At 42.9% G+C, this 18659-nt stretch overlaps 1 protein-coding gene across 1 annotated transcript; it reads left to right on the top strand.

Annotated features, from left to right (window-relative positions):
• Window positions 1-713: 713 nt before the first annotated feature.
• LOC306774116 (cadherin-13-like) lies at window positions 714-15633 on the top strand (the record flags this gene model as incomplete). Its single annotated transcript, XM_079264099.1, has 9 exons — window positions 714-873; window positions 932-983; window positions 1305-1395; window positions 1892-2071; window positions 2169-2422; window positions 3883-4025; window positions 10550-10777; window positions 14719-14934; window positions 15467-15633. The coding sequence occupies 9 exons, from the start codon at window positions 714-716 to the stop codon at window positions 15631-15633; spliced, it is 1491 nt and encodes a 496-aa protein (XP_079120225.1).
• Window positions 15634-18659: the final 3026 nt, after the last annotated feature.

Raw genomic sequence — 18659 nt, 5'->3', positions numbered from 1 at the left:
TATTTGGCTGTGAAAGGGTTTGATGGTTACATAAAACATTGATACGTGAGAAGATCCATCTGCCATGGAGCTGATTCTGGAATAAAAACTTATTTCTTTCTGAGCATGTGTATGGATTTCTCATTTTTATGTCAGGAGATGTCTTTTCTTCCCCCTCTGTGCTGTTTCTGTATTTGCTTCCGTATTATTTCTACACTTCTTTTTCATCTATGTTTAATTTATGTTTTTCAGACTCTGTCAACCATCACATATAAGTTAGAAGTTGCTGCTACGGACTTGGCAGGAAAGAAGTTGGCGGGAACAGCAACAGCAACAGCTAGCGTTAGCATTCTGGACAAGAATGACCATGCTCCTGAATTCACATGTCGTGAGGTGAGAATCATCCCTTCTTTTTCCTCCATTTCAGCTTCCACTGGATGCCATGTCATTTTCTTAACTCCCATGCCTCTGTAGGCGTGATGTGCGGAGAGTGGATATGTTCTATTTTTGATAGGCTTTGTCCTTTAAGGCTAGTGGATTTATCTCTCCGCACGCATTGGTTAAACAGCGACAGACTGAGGATCGGCCTCATAAAGGGGGCAGACAAAGGGGAACCTTCTCAGCAGAAGCTCCTGCAGCTCTGACTGGAGCGTGACCTGCTTTTTGTGGGTTGACAGCAGTGTTTCCAGAATGCTGTTGAACCGCGAAGGGGGTGGGGGGGGATGCCAATTTCAATGTGTTCCCCTCGCTGCACAGCCACAGGCACAGAATCGGTGATAAAGGGCAGCCTGGGTGGAATCCAACCCTCACTGGAAATGAATCCAATTTACGGCCGGCAATGCGGACCAAGCTCTGACACCTGCCATACAGGGAACGGAGAAGGGGGACGGGAGGGTGTGTTCCAATTATAGGGGAATCACACTCCTAAGCTTCCCTAGTAATGTCTATTCAGGGGTCCCGGAGAAGAGGGTTCGTCGGAAAGTCAAATCTCGGATTGAGGAGGAGTAGTGTGGTTTTCGTCCTGTTCAGTGGACCAGCTCTGTACCCTCTTTGGGGTCCTGGAGGGGGCATGGGAGTTTTGGGGTCTTGTTCATGAGTGTGGGAAGGATGGAGCGCGAGATCAACAGACGGATCGGTGCGGCGTCTGGAGTAATGCGGACTCTGCGCCGGTCTGTCGTGGTGAAGAAGGAGCTGAGCCAGAAGGCGAAGCTCTCGATTTACCAGTCGATCTACGTTCCTACCCTCACCTATGGTCATGAGCTGTGGGTCCTGACCGAAAGAATGAGATCTCGTATACAGGCGGCTGAAATGAGTTTCCTCCGCAGGGTGGCCGGGCTCTCCCTTAAAGATAGGGTGTGGAGCTCGGTCATCCAGGAGGGGCTCAAAGTAGAGCCGCTGCTCGTCCGCATCAAGAGGGTCTAGTTGAGGTGGTTCGGGCATCTGGTCAAGATGCCTCCTGGACGCCTTCCTGGTGAGGTGTTCCAGGCTCGTCCCTCTGGAAGGAGACCCCGGGGAAGACCCAGGGCACAATGGAGGGATTATATCTCACAGCTGGCCTGGGAACACCTTGGGTTCCACCCCGCAGAGTTGTTAAATGTGGCTGGGGAGAGGGAAGTCTGGGCTTCCCTGCTTAGGCTGCCGCCCCCGCGACCCCACCCCGGACAAGTGGCAGTAAATGGATGGATGGATGGACTTATAACGATGCATGGTGACAGTAGCAGTCACAAATACAGTCAAATTATCAGTATTCAGTATATAAATGGCGGTAGCAAAATCTTATAGAGCTTCTTCTTACTCCTTCTACACTTACTCGATGATTTCAGATTTTTTATTTGTCTAGAAGCAGCATATTCAGTTTTTATTCTCTCCCTCTCTGTCTGTTGATCTCACTCTTCCTCCTTGTTTTTAACAGTTTAAGGCTAATATGACAGAGGGCAGAACAGGTGTTGTAGCTAACCTGACAGTTGAGGACCGAGACCACCCAGGCACAGGCGCATGGAGAGCCGTGTACTTTATAATGAGCGGAGATCCTACTCATAGCTTTGACATTCAAACCAACCAAGACAACACGGGATTGTTGTCAGTTATCAAGGTAAGTGATTGTAACACAAAAGCACAAAAGTTTCTGAATTCAAGTAAAGTGAATGAACTTATGTGACTTTACCATTCCAATCATCTTCCCAACTCAGCCGTTGGACTATGAGACCGCTACTCTCCATACGCTCGTCATCACAGTACAGAATGAGGAACCTCTGCTCTCTGACGTTGGCTATGGCTCCAATTCCACCACCACTGTCCATGTCAAAGTTAAGGATATCAATGAAAGTCCGGTGTTTTTCCCAGACCCACTGATTGTCAGCAAGATGGAAAACATACCTGTGGGAAGCTTGGTGGCATTTTTCACTGCTGAAGATCCAGATAAATTGGATGAACAGAGCATAAGGTAAGGATCTGTGGATAAAACCGATCGAAAAATAGACCATTCATTTCAGTTAGTTATTTTAAATGAGCCACACAATTGTGCTTCTCTGATGTTGAGAAAATTAGAAGATAAAGAAAATAAATTAAATATGTCAGAGAGAGCAGAGGTTTAGCATATAAACTTGTCCTGTATTTGTTTACACATGGTTCAGTCTTTTCAGGAACTCAGACTGAAGTACTTCCCCTCTCCTCTCTTGATTTCAAAGCTTTTAAAACATTTGGGAATCACAGACCATGCCATTTAATCATCATCTCTATATACTACTTATCTATATATATATATATATCTATATGTATATAGAAATATAGAAAATAATGTCATGGTTTTCATAAGACTTATATTTATAATTATTTATTATTACTTCTCAGTCAATTTCATCTTATTTCCCAGGCAGCAGTTTTTCTCCTTCTGTAATGGGAGGGTATGAATACATATGAGGACAACTGTATTTGTGTCTAACAAGGATTATTTTCCACTGAAGTTAGCGTCAGCTGGACAGGATGTGCTGTCAGCCTGAGGAAAGCTCATCTAAACCGCCTCCTCCTCATGTTTGTCATTTAGACACAAAGGTAAATGACAATAAATCAAAGTTAAATTACTGGCACCATTTTCTGCCATTTAAAAAATATTTTTCTGTCTTTTTGTGGAAGAATGGGATAAGTAATTAGATGAACTTTGCGTATGTAGTTGCCAGGCAACGAAGGACCGGAGCAGTATGGGTAATTCTCGTACACTAGATAGGCCGTCTCATTTTAATGACTTTAAGCGCACTTCGGTGTGTGCAGACAACGCAGAACACTTTGTAGCCTACGCAGTCTGCGCACTTGGAAGTGTGCAGACCCTGAATTGAGAAACATCCAATACATAAAGGAACTAGGCAAACTACAAAATAAAACAGGAAACTAGAACTCAGAAACAAAACAAGAATCCAAGAACAAAAACACAGAACACAGAACATGACAGTGATGATGCAGAACTGCAACCAGAACCACCTCCTCTCAAAAACCCACACTGTTCTGAACGCGCGGAGCTCAACACGCCCTGATGACGTAACGAGGTCTTGTTTGGTGTGGTGACTTTTGTCCTGCTGAATCAACCTATTGAAGCAAAGCTCGTAACACTTATGTCACATGCTCAATGCTTGCTGGAGCAGACGGCCTCAAGCGTAACATCCTTCATTCAGGTTACCACAAAGTTTTAATCTGGATGCTTTGAAAGCACATTCAATTTTTCTAAAAGTTGTTAGATTTTTAGAATTTACTAAAGTTTTGTACTGTATGTAAACAATATGGAGTATTCAGATATGCTGATATGTTTCTGAGTCGGCCACTTGAAACATGCAAGTAAAATAAAGGAAAGATTCTGGTTTGGTTGGTTTGATCTCAGTTATTTAAAGTCCTTATTTAAAACTCTTTTTGCAGATATTCTGTTGACCATGACCCAGCAGGCTGGTTAATTGTGAACCCAAAAAAAGGAATTGTCAACACCTCATCCCCACTGGACCGAGAGTCTCCTTTTGTCCATGACAATAAGTACACAGCTCTTATCATCGCCAAAGATAACGGTGAGTTCCCCATGAGAAATTAAACTGATAGATGAATATCAATTTTCTGCTGCTTCATGAAGTGATTTTACACAGAAATACTTTTTTCTTTGAAGGCTTCTGGCTTATTTTCTAAACTGGAGTTTGCCTGAGAAACATCCATCTAGTACACCTAACTGTGACAAAGTTGTGTTTGAAGTACACCTGTAAATCTAAACATGAGCTCTTCAACAGTATTCCACTTGTTTTAGGGCTTAATCTACTGTAAGGTGTGGCAGTGCAGTTTCAGGGTTTTATCACAGATTTCTTTTTATTTGCATCTTTCTTTGTGATAAGCCACTATACCAAGTTGTTGCTGCAAACATTAAAAAGCAGAAAGAAAAGCCTTCAGAATCACTCCCAGAGGAAACCGGGTCTGTTTGCTGTCCTCACCTGGCAACATCCCATCATCATCATCATCATCATCATCATCCATGGGGACCATAAGCTGCACCAGGTCTGTTGGACCACATGGCGGCTGGTTGGCAGTGTCAGAGGAGATGATGCTCGGAGACTTGTCAAGCTCCAGAGCGCCTCTCTTGTTCCCCTTTACCTGTGTCTCATCTCTGTCTCTGTCCCCCACCCTGTCAGTCCATCTGTCCTCTGGAGATTCTGACAGATCCATTTGAGGGGTGCCATTAGCAGGCAGCAGAATAGCACTGCTGTGCTGGTGAATCCAGCAGCCTTGGAAAGATGAGTGAAGACATGGAAGACAGTCTGCATCTTCCTCTGCAACATCCGGTGTCTGAAACTGACGTCACAATGCAGGAATGAACCTTGAACTCAGCACTGCCTACAAGTGGATTAAAAGACTGAACAACCATGGTAACGTAAAAGACACATGAAGTCCGAGGGCAGCAAGGCAAGTTTATTTGTATAGCACCTTTCATGTAGAAGACAATTCAAAGTGCAATCCAGCAACATATGACAACGCTTGAAAAAGAAAACTCTTAAGGTCCATTTGTGCTTCCTTACGTACCTAAATGATGGAGGCTTAGGAGAAGGTGGGACGCGGGGGAAGGGTCAGTGGAAGAGGTAAAATGAGATGAACAAAAGATAAGGACACGATGGGTATGTAACAAAGAATAGATACAGACAGGAAAGGTGAATTAGATTGGGGGAGGACATAAAGGGAAGGTAAGAATATATAATTTTATGTAGTATTTTATATTAATACATCATACTGAACTTGAGTCTTGACATCACTTCATCCTCCGGTTAGTTTTTACAAGTTGAATAGGAGTAAAGAAAAATATTTAACAATGATTCCCAACCTACTTTCTGGGAAGATCCCATTCATGCAGCAACCACAAAGGCATGGACCCCCACCCCACGCTGTGCTGAAACCATGATTGGCTTTATGCTTCCTGCCTCCAGTAATGCATTCTGGCTGAGTCTTTTCCTGTCCTCTGACAAAACCAAAGTAAAGATCAGTATCAACGTCCAGCCTCCTCCACGGTCCGATCCTGAAGAAAGTGCCAGGATCTCTGCTCCGCTGTCTGCTGCTGTCTCTGCTGCTGCCGCCTCAGGTGATCACAAGGAAGTCCATCAGCCGATTCACGTCTCCACCACTGCTGCTCCTCACCATCCAGGCCTGACGACCTCACGGAGGAGAAATGGACTCAACGTACATTCCATGCACACGGAAAGTTCCTCACACGCGACCCCAACGGGGCGAAATGATTCCTTTCCTTTAAAGGAGGGATAGCGAGCGTAGATACAATGCGCCGGAGGTCCGCTGCGATCCGACCGGGGGAAATCCGCCACCAGTGAGGGAAGATCCACCTGACAAGCAAGCCTGTGTCCAGCTGCTCCTCCCAGGACAGCAGCAACAGCCACAAGCCGAACAGCATTCACCTCAATGCAGCCTCCGGCAGCAGGTGTCAAGCGTCCTATTTATGAGTGGGAGATCAATGCAACGATTTCCAGGTGTGTCCATTTGCAGTCAAATATCTGTTCTCATTTAGATCCTGGTAACTCAGTCTAATATCACACAACACACTGAACAAATTACATTTAAATCACGACATGGCACACAAAAATGTAGAATTACTTGATCATATGAAAATCTAAGAACATTGTTCTGCATCCTGTGACGTATCCTGCTACGTTGCCAAATCAGTAACATTCAGCTTTTAAGCAAGAAGTCGTTATCTTAAATACTGTACAGAGTAACGGCATTCTTATGCAACAGTATATGGTGAAAATACAATAATGCCTCTGGAATGTAGGTGTTTCTTTTTCAATATATATACATAGATGGAGCAGCTCTTTGGCGGAGTCTGGTGCAGCTGAAATCAGCCAAAACTGGCAACTCTGACAGGGTCAGTGAGGGCCATTGTGACAGCAAAGTTTCTGCAAGCAGCCTGCAGCTCTTGCTTGTGGAAAGAACTGCACCGTTGAGGATCATTAGGACTTGTTTAGATAGCATTTTCAGTAAGCCAGTGGCTGCTTCACGAGCTGCAAATCAAGAGTCAGTGAGCCACATGCGATGAAGAACACTGTCGTAGGGGGTCTCAGCCCCGTGTCTGGGTTCACCAGATAAATCGTGGGCGTACTCCAGGAGCTGCGTGCTGATTGGTTGATGCCCCGCGTCAAGCGGCTAAAGTTCAGATTTTCTATCTCTGGCGTTTGACGTGCGTTCCGCGCTCAACGCGGGTAAACCTTAAAAGGCTATGGCAAGCCGATAGTATGAAAAATCGAACGTAAATTAAAATTTCCACAAGATAGCAGAATTATGCAAGTATGTTCTGCTGAAAGAAACCACATCACTAACTGCTGAAGACAAAGCAGAAATAATTGTGTTTACTGCTTGCAGTTATGTCTGCCGTACTTGTCTGATGTTTTAAACTTGTCCTTTACTTTCCACCTACAAACAATATGTAGTATTTTTGCAGCTTTCATGTTTTAATGGACCACACGCAGAGTTGTCCATCTTCTGCACACAATGACTGTAGAGTCAAGCAAATTGTCCAACACTTCTGCTGGTTTCCAGAGTAAATGTTGCATCTCATTCTTGATTGATTTAACCTGCAGAACCGCAGTCATTCTGCTAAACCACCAGCAGCAAGTGTATGCATAGAAGCAGATGCATACTACACTGGTGCAAATGATAAAGCTATGGTACATTTCTGTAGCAGAGCCATGGCTAGAAACAGAGAAATCATTAACAGTCAGTGTGTTCTAGCAGGACAACAATGGTGCACATTTTCAGATGTATGACAAATATAAACAGATTTTTTTGTCATACTTGTGTTTGGTTACTAGTTTTATTATAATATGTTTGGCCAGAATTTGCCTGATCTGATTTTTTGTAGTTCATTTTATCACCTAGGAATTCATTTAATTTTTGGCTTGAGATTGAGTTTCTTTCCTGGGTTTGAACTTCCCATCTCCCGAGACAATGCTGTTTTCCCCCACTTAGGTATTAGACCAGCGAAGGACACTGGTGGCATGACCTCAGCACAGTTTAAGTGTTGTATATGGCTTCACAAAGGTTTACTATTGCTATGCTGTCTCTCTTTATAACTAGAAAGGTTTGCTGCTAATACAAAACAATGTGGATGAATATGTTAATACTGAATAGTTGAAGGAAAATGCACAAAGCTGAAAACCGTAGAAAATATTCTAAATACTTAACAACAAGCAGAAATTGTCATTTTTTGTAAATAATATGAAAATATTTTGTAGAGGAGGTTGATGCAATCAGCAGATGCTTATTCAAAGATGTTCTTAGTGGACTTTAGCTTGTGCCCCTCATTGCTACAATCTCCCAGTATGACCATTAGGCCATAGCACAGGGGTCCCCAACTGGCAGACCAGGGTCCGGGTCCAGACCCCGAGCCCCTTTTACCTTCATGTAGGATCTACATATAGATATTATGTTAATTTCTTTTCTTTCTTTTTTTATTTAAACCGAGTGTTTTTGTTTAATGGGGGCGCGAAGACATAGGGGGTCCTTACACCGGCAGAGCTCAGACCAGTCACAACAGTGTGTTGTGTTTGGTTTTACCACGAGAAATTGTCTAAAATTAGAAAAGTGGACTTTGAAAGTCGCATCTTTCGAGATGAGTGGACTGAAGCTTACGCTTTCATTGTGCCAGCAGCAAGTTCTACAAGGCCAGTGTGTATTATTTGTATGGAGTCTGTTGCTCTTGTTACAAGCGGCAACATCAAGCGGCACTACGAGACAAAACACAAAACCTTTGATGCAAATTACCCACCAGGATCAGCAGTGAGGGTACAGAAAATACAAGAAGTGAAAGGACAGTACGAGTGTTCAACACGAGTAATTACACGGACCCTAACAGCACATCAACGGGCATACGAGTGTTCACTACGAGTGCAATGGATTTTGGGCAAGCACAAAAAGCCTTTTAGTGACTCTTAAATGGTCAAAGAGTGTATGGAGGCGATGGCAGAAACGCTATTGGAGGGAAAAGAGGGACAGCAGCTTAAACAAAAAGTCCGCCAAATTCCCCTGTCATCCACAACAAGAAGAAGAAGAGCCGAGCTGCTATCCGCAGATGTGCAGTCCCATCTCCACAGCGCCATACAAAGTGCCCTCTGCATCGCATTAGCTGCTGATGAATCAACTGAGGTGAGTGACAATGCACAACTTTTGGTATATGGCAGATTCTATCATGAAAAGAGTAAAACATTTGTAGAGGATATTTTAGGCATCACTGCTATGAAAACACATACAAGAGGAGAGGACATATATTTAGCTATAAAGGAAATGCTGACACAGACGGGAATAAATCTAGAAAAAGTTGTGTCCATCACTACTGACGGGGCACCGACCATGATGGGACGACAAAAAGGTGCAGTTACTCGACTGAAGCAGGACAATCCAGAACTCTTGTCATATCACTGCATTATCCACATGTCTGTCCTCTGCTCATCACTTTCAGAGCACTATGGAAATGTGATGAACACCATCACCAAACTAGTTAACCTCTTTAGGGCTTCATCATCTCACCAGCATCGTCTGCTGGGGGAATTCTTAGCAGAAGTAGACGCACCTGCCAATGACCTACTACTGCACTCCAATGTCAGATGGTTGAGTAAAGGAAAAGTACTGGAACGTTTTTGGAAGATAAGGAATGAAATTAAAGCTTTCCTGGCAGAACAAAAAAGTCCAAAGGCTCGTGTCTTTCTGGACTTTTTGGAGGACAAAAGTAACTTGGACACACTTGCCTTTCTGGTTGACATCACAGGACACTTTAATGACCTGAATCTGAAACTTCAAGGAAAAGATAATTCAGTGTGTGACTTGGTGGCTGCTGTTCGGACTTTTCAGAAGAAACTGGTCATTCTGAAGATGGATCTTGAGGAGGACTGTGCACATTTTCCCTCATTGGAGGAGATTAAAGGGATCAATGTCATTGCTCATTCTGACTTTATCCAAAACTTGGCTGAAAACTTTAAGGCTCGTTTTGATGGCTTTATTTTGGGAGACCATCTCTTGATCATTGTATGCCTGAGAATGGCTTTGATGCCATTCATACGCAGATTTAAGAGGTTAGCTGCCAGTGCTCATGCCAATTTTTCACACTGAGATGTGTATATTTTCCAATTTACCTTGCCTTTATGTACATAACACTTTTGCACTTAATCAAGGTTATTACTTGAATGTTGAATTGTTATTGTTAAGGATTGTAAAACAGTTTACATTTACAAACAAGGGTTCATTTATTAACATTTTTGAGGTACATTAATGTTACCTGTTGCACTTTAAGTGAAATACAGCACAATATTAAAGTTTGTGCAAGGGAACACATATTGCACTTCAAGGCTGTTAAAAGTAAGTTTATGTGCAATCATTGTTTTATACTTCAATGTTGTTTTGTACAATTAAATATATTTGCACTACATGAATGAAATAACTTCTTGAGAGAATAAGCTACAAAAATGTTTTATTGCCAATTTAGAAGTTTAATAAAAGGGCATAAAAGTGAATTATTGCATGTTAAGACCCTGGCTCACCAGGCTGATGGAGTTACTTGACCTCTTGCCAAGTTAGTTGGGGACCCCTGCTGTAAACTCTATTTTTACCTTGTAAAGGTGGAAGAGGCTGATCACCCTTTTACACATCTTGTCTTTTAGTGTTGAGCCATGATATGATGCCATGTGTGTGTGTTTTTTTTTTGTTTTTTTTTAAACTCAGTCAGTTTTTTCAGAACCATGAATACCTGTGATTCATGCACCTGCAGTGCAGCAGTGGTTTGATATTGTTTGGGTTAAATAAGTTTGGCTGTGCAGTTGGGCTCTTACTAAGTTGGGCTCCTTGATTTCAGCTGAAAGCATTTGAACTTGTCTACATGAACACATTTAAAGCTTAATTTACTCCAGTGTAAAGCACACCATGTTTTACTGCAGCCACTCTGTATGACTGCTGCTCTGGCATCTGTCCATATGATCAGCAGTTCTACAGCAGAGCAGCACATTTTAACAAGCGTCTGTCTCCTGACCTAACATGTTTCCTTTGCTTGTTGTGTTTGCAGGGACCCCTCCAGCCACAGGCACCGGTACACTGATCATTCAGCTGGAAGACTACAATGACAACGCCCCCTACGTGATGCCGTCGGTAGCACGAGTGTGTGAGGATGATGTGAATGGAGTTGTAGTTGGTGGTTGGGACAAGGACATCCCTCCCAACGCTGCTCCATTTAAGATAGAACTTGGAAAGCAGCCCGGCCTGGATGAAACATGGAAAGTTATCAGAGCTAATGGTGAGTATTTGATCTAAACTTACTAATGTTCAGCATAATGATGGAGTTCTAAAAGGATTTATGAAGATTCCACATTTTGACAAGAAACGCACCATCATTGATTCTTTAAGTCATAATAATTCATTGACATCACTGGAAATGATACTGTAGCGTTCTCCATATAAATTTTTCTGTAACAAATGAATGAAGAAATGACACTAATTGGCCTTTACATCCTAAATGCAAACAAGCATAAGGCAAATGCATAACCTGAAGAGTGAAGCAGTTACATCGTTGAATATAGTTTCTGTTCAGCACATCTCTTCATTTCACTTGTTGTTAATCAGTGAAAGCACTAACATGTAGCAAAAACATACTTCCTCTGTTAAAATGGGCATGATGTCACCTGTCACATTGGTTTTGTGGTGAGAGGAACAGCAGCAGATTGGAGACATCGATATAATCTGATCGACATGGCTGTAACAGGCTGCATGCGCTCCCGCAGCCGTTTAAGGTTTTAACGTTGAAGTTTCTGGCAGACAGTCACTTCATGGTACAACACCGGTTTGTGTTTGTGCTTGAGGTGGTGTAGCAATTTGGTGGTTTTCCGCGCCTTTGTTTGCACTGTTTGTTTGCAAACCTTGCAAATTACAAATTTTCACTCCGTGTCAAACTTTCTGAACCCAAACCAGTTCCAGACATTGGAGATGACGGCGCCCCGTTGAGGAATAAGTTCATCTCGCTGACCCGTGTGTCCGCTTCTTCTTCCACCATGTTTGGCAATACTCCACACGTGATGGGTTGTGAGCATCATGTCCACACATACGTCATCAGTTGGGCTTGCAAGACTTTTGCGAACACGTAATCAATGGGAATTTATTGTTTTTATTGTGGGATAATTGTCACCAGTCATATTAAAAGAACTTGGCTGAGTTAAGGTTAAACTGATAAGTTTTGTTTGATGGTTGTTGTTCAGTTCTTATGGCTTAAGATCAAAGCCATAAGATCAAACAATCTTTATTTTTAAAGTGTCTTTCATACAATGAAAATGGGGCATAAAGTGCTATACATTAAAAACAAAACAGGATAAAAGAGACGTCGTCCCACTGCCATACCTATGTCGGGACGGTAAAACTCTGGAAAAATAAAAAAGATACTAAGACTTAATAAAAAGTTAAGTGAATAAATAAAAAAAAACATTAAACATAAAAAAGGATATGGTAAGAAGCAATAAAAACAATAAAATTAAATTACAAAATAAATTATTAATATTATTATCAATAATAATAATAATCATAATAAAATCATATATAAGCGTTAACAATAATACTTAAAAATAAAAGAATAAAAAAAGTTTTGACTTAAAAATAATTAATCAAAAGTTTTACTAAAAAGGTCATTTTTAAGCTGCCTCTTAAAGCTATCAGCACTCCCAGAGGCCCTGAGGTCCTCGGGAAGGCTAATCCACAGGTGAGGACCAACACTAAAAGATTCTTCTACATACATCCCAGTCCTTGCCCTTGGGACAATGTAGAGATTTCAACACTGGTGTAATGTGAGCTTTTTTTCTGGTCTTCGTAAGTAGGCGAGCAGTTGAGTAAAAGCTGCAGTGGGTTTATTGTCTTTTTAGGAAGACAAGAAATAAGAACATTGCAATAAGCTATTCTACATGTTATAAAAACGTGGATCAGTGTCTCTGCCTTGGCCTGAGATAGAAACTGTCATACTCTCGAAATGTTCTGAGGGAAAGAACCCCGTCCTAGTTATGTTTTTAACGTGTGATATGTAATTGAGATTATAATCAAAGATAATTCCAAGGTTCTTTACTTCTTTAGAGTAATTAAGAGTATGATTTAAGTTTTAAAACCAGTTCCTCTCTGTGTGCTTTAGGACTGATGACTAAAACTTCAGTTTTGTCCTAGTTGAGCTGAAGGAAGTTTTCTGTCATCCATGTCCTGATATCTAAAATACAATCAACAAGGTCAAGCTGTGTATCATCGGCATAACTATGGAAATGAATGCCGTGTCTCCTGACGACATCCCCAAGGGCAGCATGTAGAGATAAAAAAAAACTGGCCTAAAACTGAGCCTTGAGGAACGCCATACATCATCTTGTATTTCCTAGAAGCTGACCCATCAATGCTTATGAAACTTCTGTGTCTGTCAGATGAGACCTAAACCAGTTTAAAAGAGTTAGTGTGGAGTTGGGATAGGTTATTAGTATAGAGTTTGATATAATTTGTTTGTATTTTTCACATTAGACAGTTAATGGTGCTGCTTTTGTTTGTAAATATCGAGCTTGGAAGGCCTGTTTTTCTGTTTTCCTTTTCTGGCTGTTTTGAGTTAATTTGGCATTTTGTTGTTTTAAGCAGCATTGCAACCTCAGGTCCTTTATCTATTTATTTATTTTTTATTTTTTCCATCTCATTGCCTGATGCGACAGCAAATGTATACTTATCTATATTATCCATCATTCAGCATCTTGCCACAGTTCTTTCTTTTGTTCAGCTCATTTACCGTAGCAGAGTTGGGTTGTAACAAAGCTCCTGTTCTCATGAATGCATTCAAGTAAATACTGCAACTCATGAACGCGACACATCGAGAGAGGGAGGGACAGATGGTTCTCAATCACCTCTGCTGGAGGAGACAGATCTGACCAGCAGAGAAGAAGTCCCCTTCCAGTGACATAGACTGGTATTACCCTCATCTTGGATGTGTGTTTCCTTTGTAAACACTGTTTTCTGTTTTCTTCTTCTCACTTTTAGTTCTGCAAATTTAGGTAAACAGAAGCTTTATTTACAAAAGTCTCCACAGACATGTGTAAAGTACTAGAAATCACTAGAAATAAAACTCGATGAATGAAGTAACTTGAACAGACGTTGAAGTGTTCTTGAATTGCCCCACTTAAGTAGAAGTACTAAAGTATTCAACATCTTTGTACTTAAGTATTACAAGTAGTTTATTTTAACATTTTTACTCAAGTACTGAAAGTAAAAGTAGTTCATTGTGTTGTGTAGTTATTTAAGACATTAAACTTTGTATATCATATTTTTTATGATTTCAAACTTTCAAAAATCCTTTTGCTGGAGCAGTAGTGCATGAGCAGGAACATCCATGAAAAAAACACATCAAGGGTGTTCATTTCCCTCCATAGCTTTTTTCCCCTTCTTCAACCAATAAGTATACTTTAAATGTTTTATTTTTTATTTATTTATTTTCTTTATGTAAAGCCATCTCTCTTCATCCATGACTTATGGCAACTAAAGGCAAGTCGGCCACTTATAAGCTAATTCTTCTGTGAAAATGAAAGAAATCAGTTTTGTTGGTTCCCCTGCAGCAGATGTGTCCCTTTGGATCCGAGATCCCTCTTCGGAAGACTCACTGACACACACACACTTTTTTACGACTGTGTCCCTTTCTTATGAAGCACAGGAGACACATTATGTTGCTGCTAACTTGCTGCATGACGCTCCTTCACTCCCGCTCAGCAAAGCTGCCAGAGCTCCTTTTGCTAGAGGAAAGAGGTCCCTCTCTTTATTCTTTTAACTGACATGAAACTGAAACTTGTGTACAGAGATTGTCTATAGCGACACACATCGCACTCTAACAAGTATATTGGATTTAAACAAATTACCATTGTGTTTGTTTTTTCTTCTTTTTATGCTGTAACGAGGAACGAAGCAAGACAATAAAAATGTATCGGAGTAAAAGTATAGTGATCCAAAATATATAGTGGAGTAAAAGTAGAAGTAGGAGAGAAAAAGTAATACTTCAATAAAGTAGAGAATACCACATTTTACTACTTACGTACAGTAGCGAAGTAGTTCTACTTCGTTACTTTACATCTATGAGTCTCCTTGTCGTTCTCCCGTCCTGCGTTTTCAGAAAGCAGAAAGTCGACCTACAGTTATTACTATTCATAAAGCCAGTTAATCTCTTTTCTCTTTCTCTCTTCCCTTTAGCCACACACTCCCGAATCATGCTTCTGCACAGTCTGAAGAAAGGCAACTACCAGCTGCCGCTGATCATCACTGACTCGGGGTTCCCCCCTTTGTCCAACAGCACAGAGCTCAAAGTTGAGGTGTGCAGCTGTGATAGTCACAGGAAGCCCTGCAGTGGAGCCCCTTCCCACCACATCAACTTTCTCACCCAGCTTGTAATTCTCCTGATCTATGTCCGTAAGTTCCATCACACGAAAGCTTGTTACATACTCCATGAGAAGGGAGAACATTTTTCTGCCTCTTGAGTCCCCGAGTAGAAAATTATAACATTTTGTTCCCCGCCAACATGGTTGAAGGAAGTTCTCATCACATCACAGAACACAGATCTGTCATCAAAATGTTCATGACAACATGAAATAGCTGCAGCACAAGTTTTAATGGTGCTGAAAGCCAGATTCCTCTCCAACTGCATCTGGAGGAACGAGAGGACGGAGTTGCCATGGTCGGCCTGACAGCCAGTGGAGACTAAGGTCCCCCCACCCCTCATCCCTTCTTGGGAAGTAGCCAGAATAAAAACCCAGACTTTCCTGTCTGTGCAGAACTCTTTAGATAACATCTTTCAGCAGAAGCTCCTGCAGCTCTGACTGAGTGTAACCTGCTGTTTGTGGGATGACAGCACTAGTTCCAGAACCCGGTTGAACCGCAGGGGGGTAGATGGAAATTGTAGCGTGTACCCCTTGCTGATCAGTCTGTCCATCCATCTGTCCAGAGAGCACAGCCGCTGCCACTCCAAGTGACACTCTGAGAGTGGGCATGCTTGTGTTGTTTGTGCTGATATTGCAGGAGCAACAAGTCAGGACAGAGCCCCTACCACTGTCGTTGGAGCTGCAGTGTCCTCAGGAGCAACCCACGGGGGGGGGGGCTTGCTTGGCCTAAAAGGACTGGGTACTTGTCACCCGAGAATGTTTCATGTACCAACTCACAGCTAGGCATTGCCAGGGAGACGTTACGTTGAGGTCAGCGATGTCAGTCTGGATGTGTCATAGTTTATGATGTGGCGAGTTCGGCTGACAGAGAGCATCTGAGCTCGAACTCATGGAAAAGTGAGAGAAGGAGACGTTGCTCCTGGGCCGGAGTACAGATTTTATGTCACCAGCTGTGACAGTCTGCTTAAAATGACCTGGACCAGACAGTGCATGTGATGGGAACAACTCTGTGTGTGTCACAGGAATGTAGTGCTTTGATAACGTTGGACAGCGGCACACGGTAACTGATAGGTTATCAGTGGCCAGTCCACTGAGTGTGGGATATGGATGTGAAGCAGCTGCGGTAAAATCGGCCAATCTAGCTGCATGACAAACATCAGGAAATATGTTCTTAAGGGGAGGGGTTGGTGATTTATTTTCAAAACATTGTGAACAACATTCCCCGTATCACATCCCCCTAAGCAGTCATTGCTTCTTGGCCTCTGTGGCACTCTTCCTGGTGGGTTAGACCAGGAACAGGCAACCTGCCGGTTCTTAGGTGCCCGCCGCTGCAGATGAGACCTGGAAAAGGTGGATCCTGATGGTTGGGCTGGAGGAGATGGGTGGGATGCACTCACTGTTGCAACCGCTGTTGAATAACTGCTTATATCGGCGGCCGCACCAGTGGAGATGTGCGGCTGGTGTGTGAGTTGGTTTGAGGACGTTCCACATGTTTCCTGAACCTCTCTGCTACTTCAGAGGTCTTCTGCAGGTGTGCCACAAGAGACTGGAAGTGAGGACCAAACAACCCATGTGACCTGAAGAAACCTTCCAGAAGCTCCTTCCTCACCTCCTCACAAACGGAGGATGATAGGTGCAGCCAAATGTTTCTGTGGAACATGTGCTGCAATGCGAGCAGTGGCAACTGCTGTGGCTGTGCACAGTTTCAGGATGGTGCTGGCTGCGTTAGCATTATGTCCTCTGCATGGTTGGAAAGGTGGTTGGGTTCTTCCGCCATGTTAGTGATGCCATAGGCCAGCAGCACGAGGTTGTTCGCTGCGGCTAAAGCCTGGTAAGCACACTGGTGGGAGCAGTACGAGAAGCAGGGCTTTAGTTGATTTTTGGGCATTAGAGGGCGGGGCCTTGTTCCAGACCCCAGATGGAGTTTGTCCAGGGGAACACGAAGTGGCAACATTATTACAATGAAACCAGGAAAATATACAAAAATTTAAAAAGGCTTTATCTAGGGGCCACTGGCCCTATGCTGGACATAGAGGAGCCACAGGAGATCCTCAAGGATAGTCCAAAAACAAAAACAAACTCAACAACAAATTAAACCATAGACCAAAGCGTACACCGGCTTAATAATGATCACAAAATGGTTCACTAGTCACAATATTTCCAAACCACAAACACCCAATCAGCAAAATCTCAGTCACTGGCAGTGAATGAGTGGTAAGCTCTGACACAGAGACCCAACCAAAGACAGCTGCCCCAAATGAAGAATGATGGCAGCCTTTATTCTGGTGCTAAGCACAGGTTGAACCAATCACAGGTAAGTGGGAGTGTGGGCAACCAATCAGCACATAACTCTGAGGGCAGCACCAGGGAGAAAAACAGGTGTAGCGAATCCCCCAGGTGATGATAAGATGAGTTTTGATGAGATGACATGGGCCGTAACAAGCTCCTATACCAAAAACCACTGAAAGACTCTGCTGTGAGGGAGGGATTGGAGGGAAACCACACTCAGAAAACCCCTCCACCTTGGTAATCAGGGCATAGGTAGAGACTGGTGCCCTCAGCTTCTTGGGCTTCCTGCTGATCCGGACTGGTAGGTCCTGCTAGCCGAGAATTGGGGCCATATAGGGTCATAGTGGTCAGCATTCTCAGCAGTGAACCTGCCCACCATGTCATCTGGGGGGGCAGAGCTTGCATGACCATTCTTGAAGGTGGCTGCATTCTCGAAGATGGCTCAAAGCTCTCATAGTAACTGACCAATAGTAGGGAAGTTGGTCAAATCAGAGATGTTTGACTCCCACCCAGTATCCAATAGGTCAAGGCCCATCTCCAGTGGATACTCAGTAACAGTGAACTCATCGTTGGCTGTGATAGTGAAAACACTGCTGCTTCTCCCCCAGGGGGAGTATCTCGCAGAAGTGACGGGCACCCTGAGGAGTCAGAGCTAACACAGGGTGGTGAGGACTGAGACAATCCTTGCACTTGCAGTGAAGGTCAGAGCAAAAAATGTAGCTGGTTTGGTATACCAAAAACTAGCGGATACCGCCAGTGGAAGTCATTTTCATTGCTTGATCTTGGACTTGATGCTTCAGTGGTGAAGAAAATTGTAGGGCCGATTGTAGGGCTCAACCCAATTTATATTCTAGACCAAGACAGGGCCCATGCAGTAGGTGGGTATGGACTAAAGTTTTCAGTGCTACACCCATGAGCATGGAGAGATAAACCCACTAGAGATAGCCTTAAAGGGTGAAGCCTATATGAAATAGAACTTAACCATCTGATCCGGTCTCTTTGTTTTATCAGTGTGTCATCATGAGATGGTTGAAGTCCTAAAGCCAGGTTTATACCAGCTGGCAATATGCACTGCTGATTCTTCACCTGTCATACGCACTTCTGATCAGGAAGTTTTAAATAATTCTCCCACATCTCTCTACATGCACCGATTGGATTCTCTCCCTCCTATGTTGCTACTGCCCCTTACAAACTTATATATAAACAAATTACACATTTCTTAGCACAGCCCTCAGACTTAAGCAAACTTATAAGCAAACTTATAAGGCGCTAAATGAATTAGTTACCTTATTTCCCAGGACTACATGGGTATGTTTTTGCAGCAGCTTCTCCCTTCGAGGTCCATAACCTTAGACTTGAGCTTAGCATAATCTGTGGCCATTTTGGTCAGGATAGCTAGCACATCAGGCCAGTCATTTTCAGTTGATTTTGCAAAGGCTCCAGTTGTGTAATGCATTTGTGGTGATC

Source organism: Telmatherina bonti, assembly GCF_933228915.1.
Source record: "Telmatherina bonti genome assembly, chromosome: 24".
NCBI lineage: Eukaryota > Metazoa > Chordata > Actinopteri > Atheriniformes > Telmatherinidae > Telmatherina > Telmatherina bonti.
Note: the sequence above shows the minus strand (reverse complement) of the source record. Positions and strands in the feature narration are given on the sequence as shown.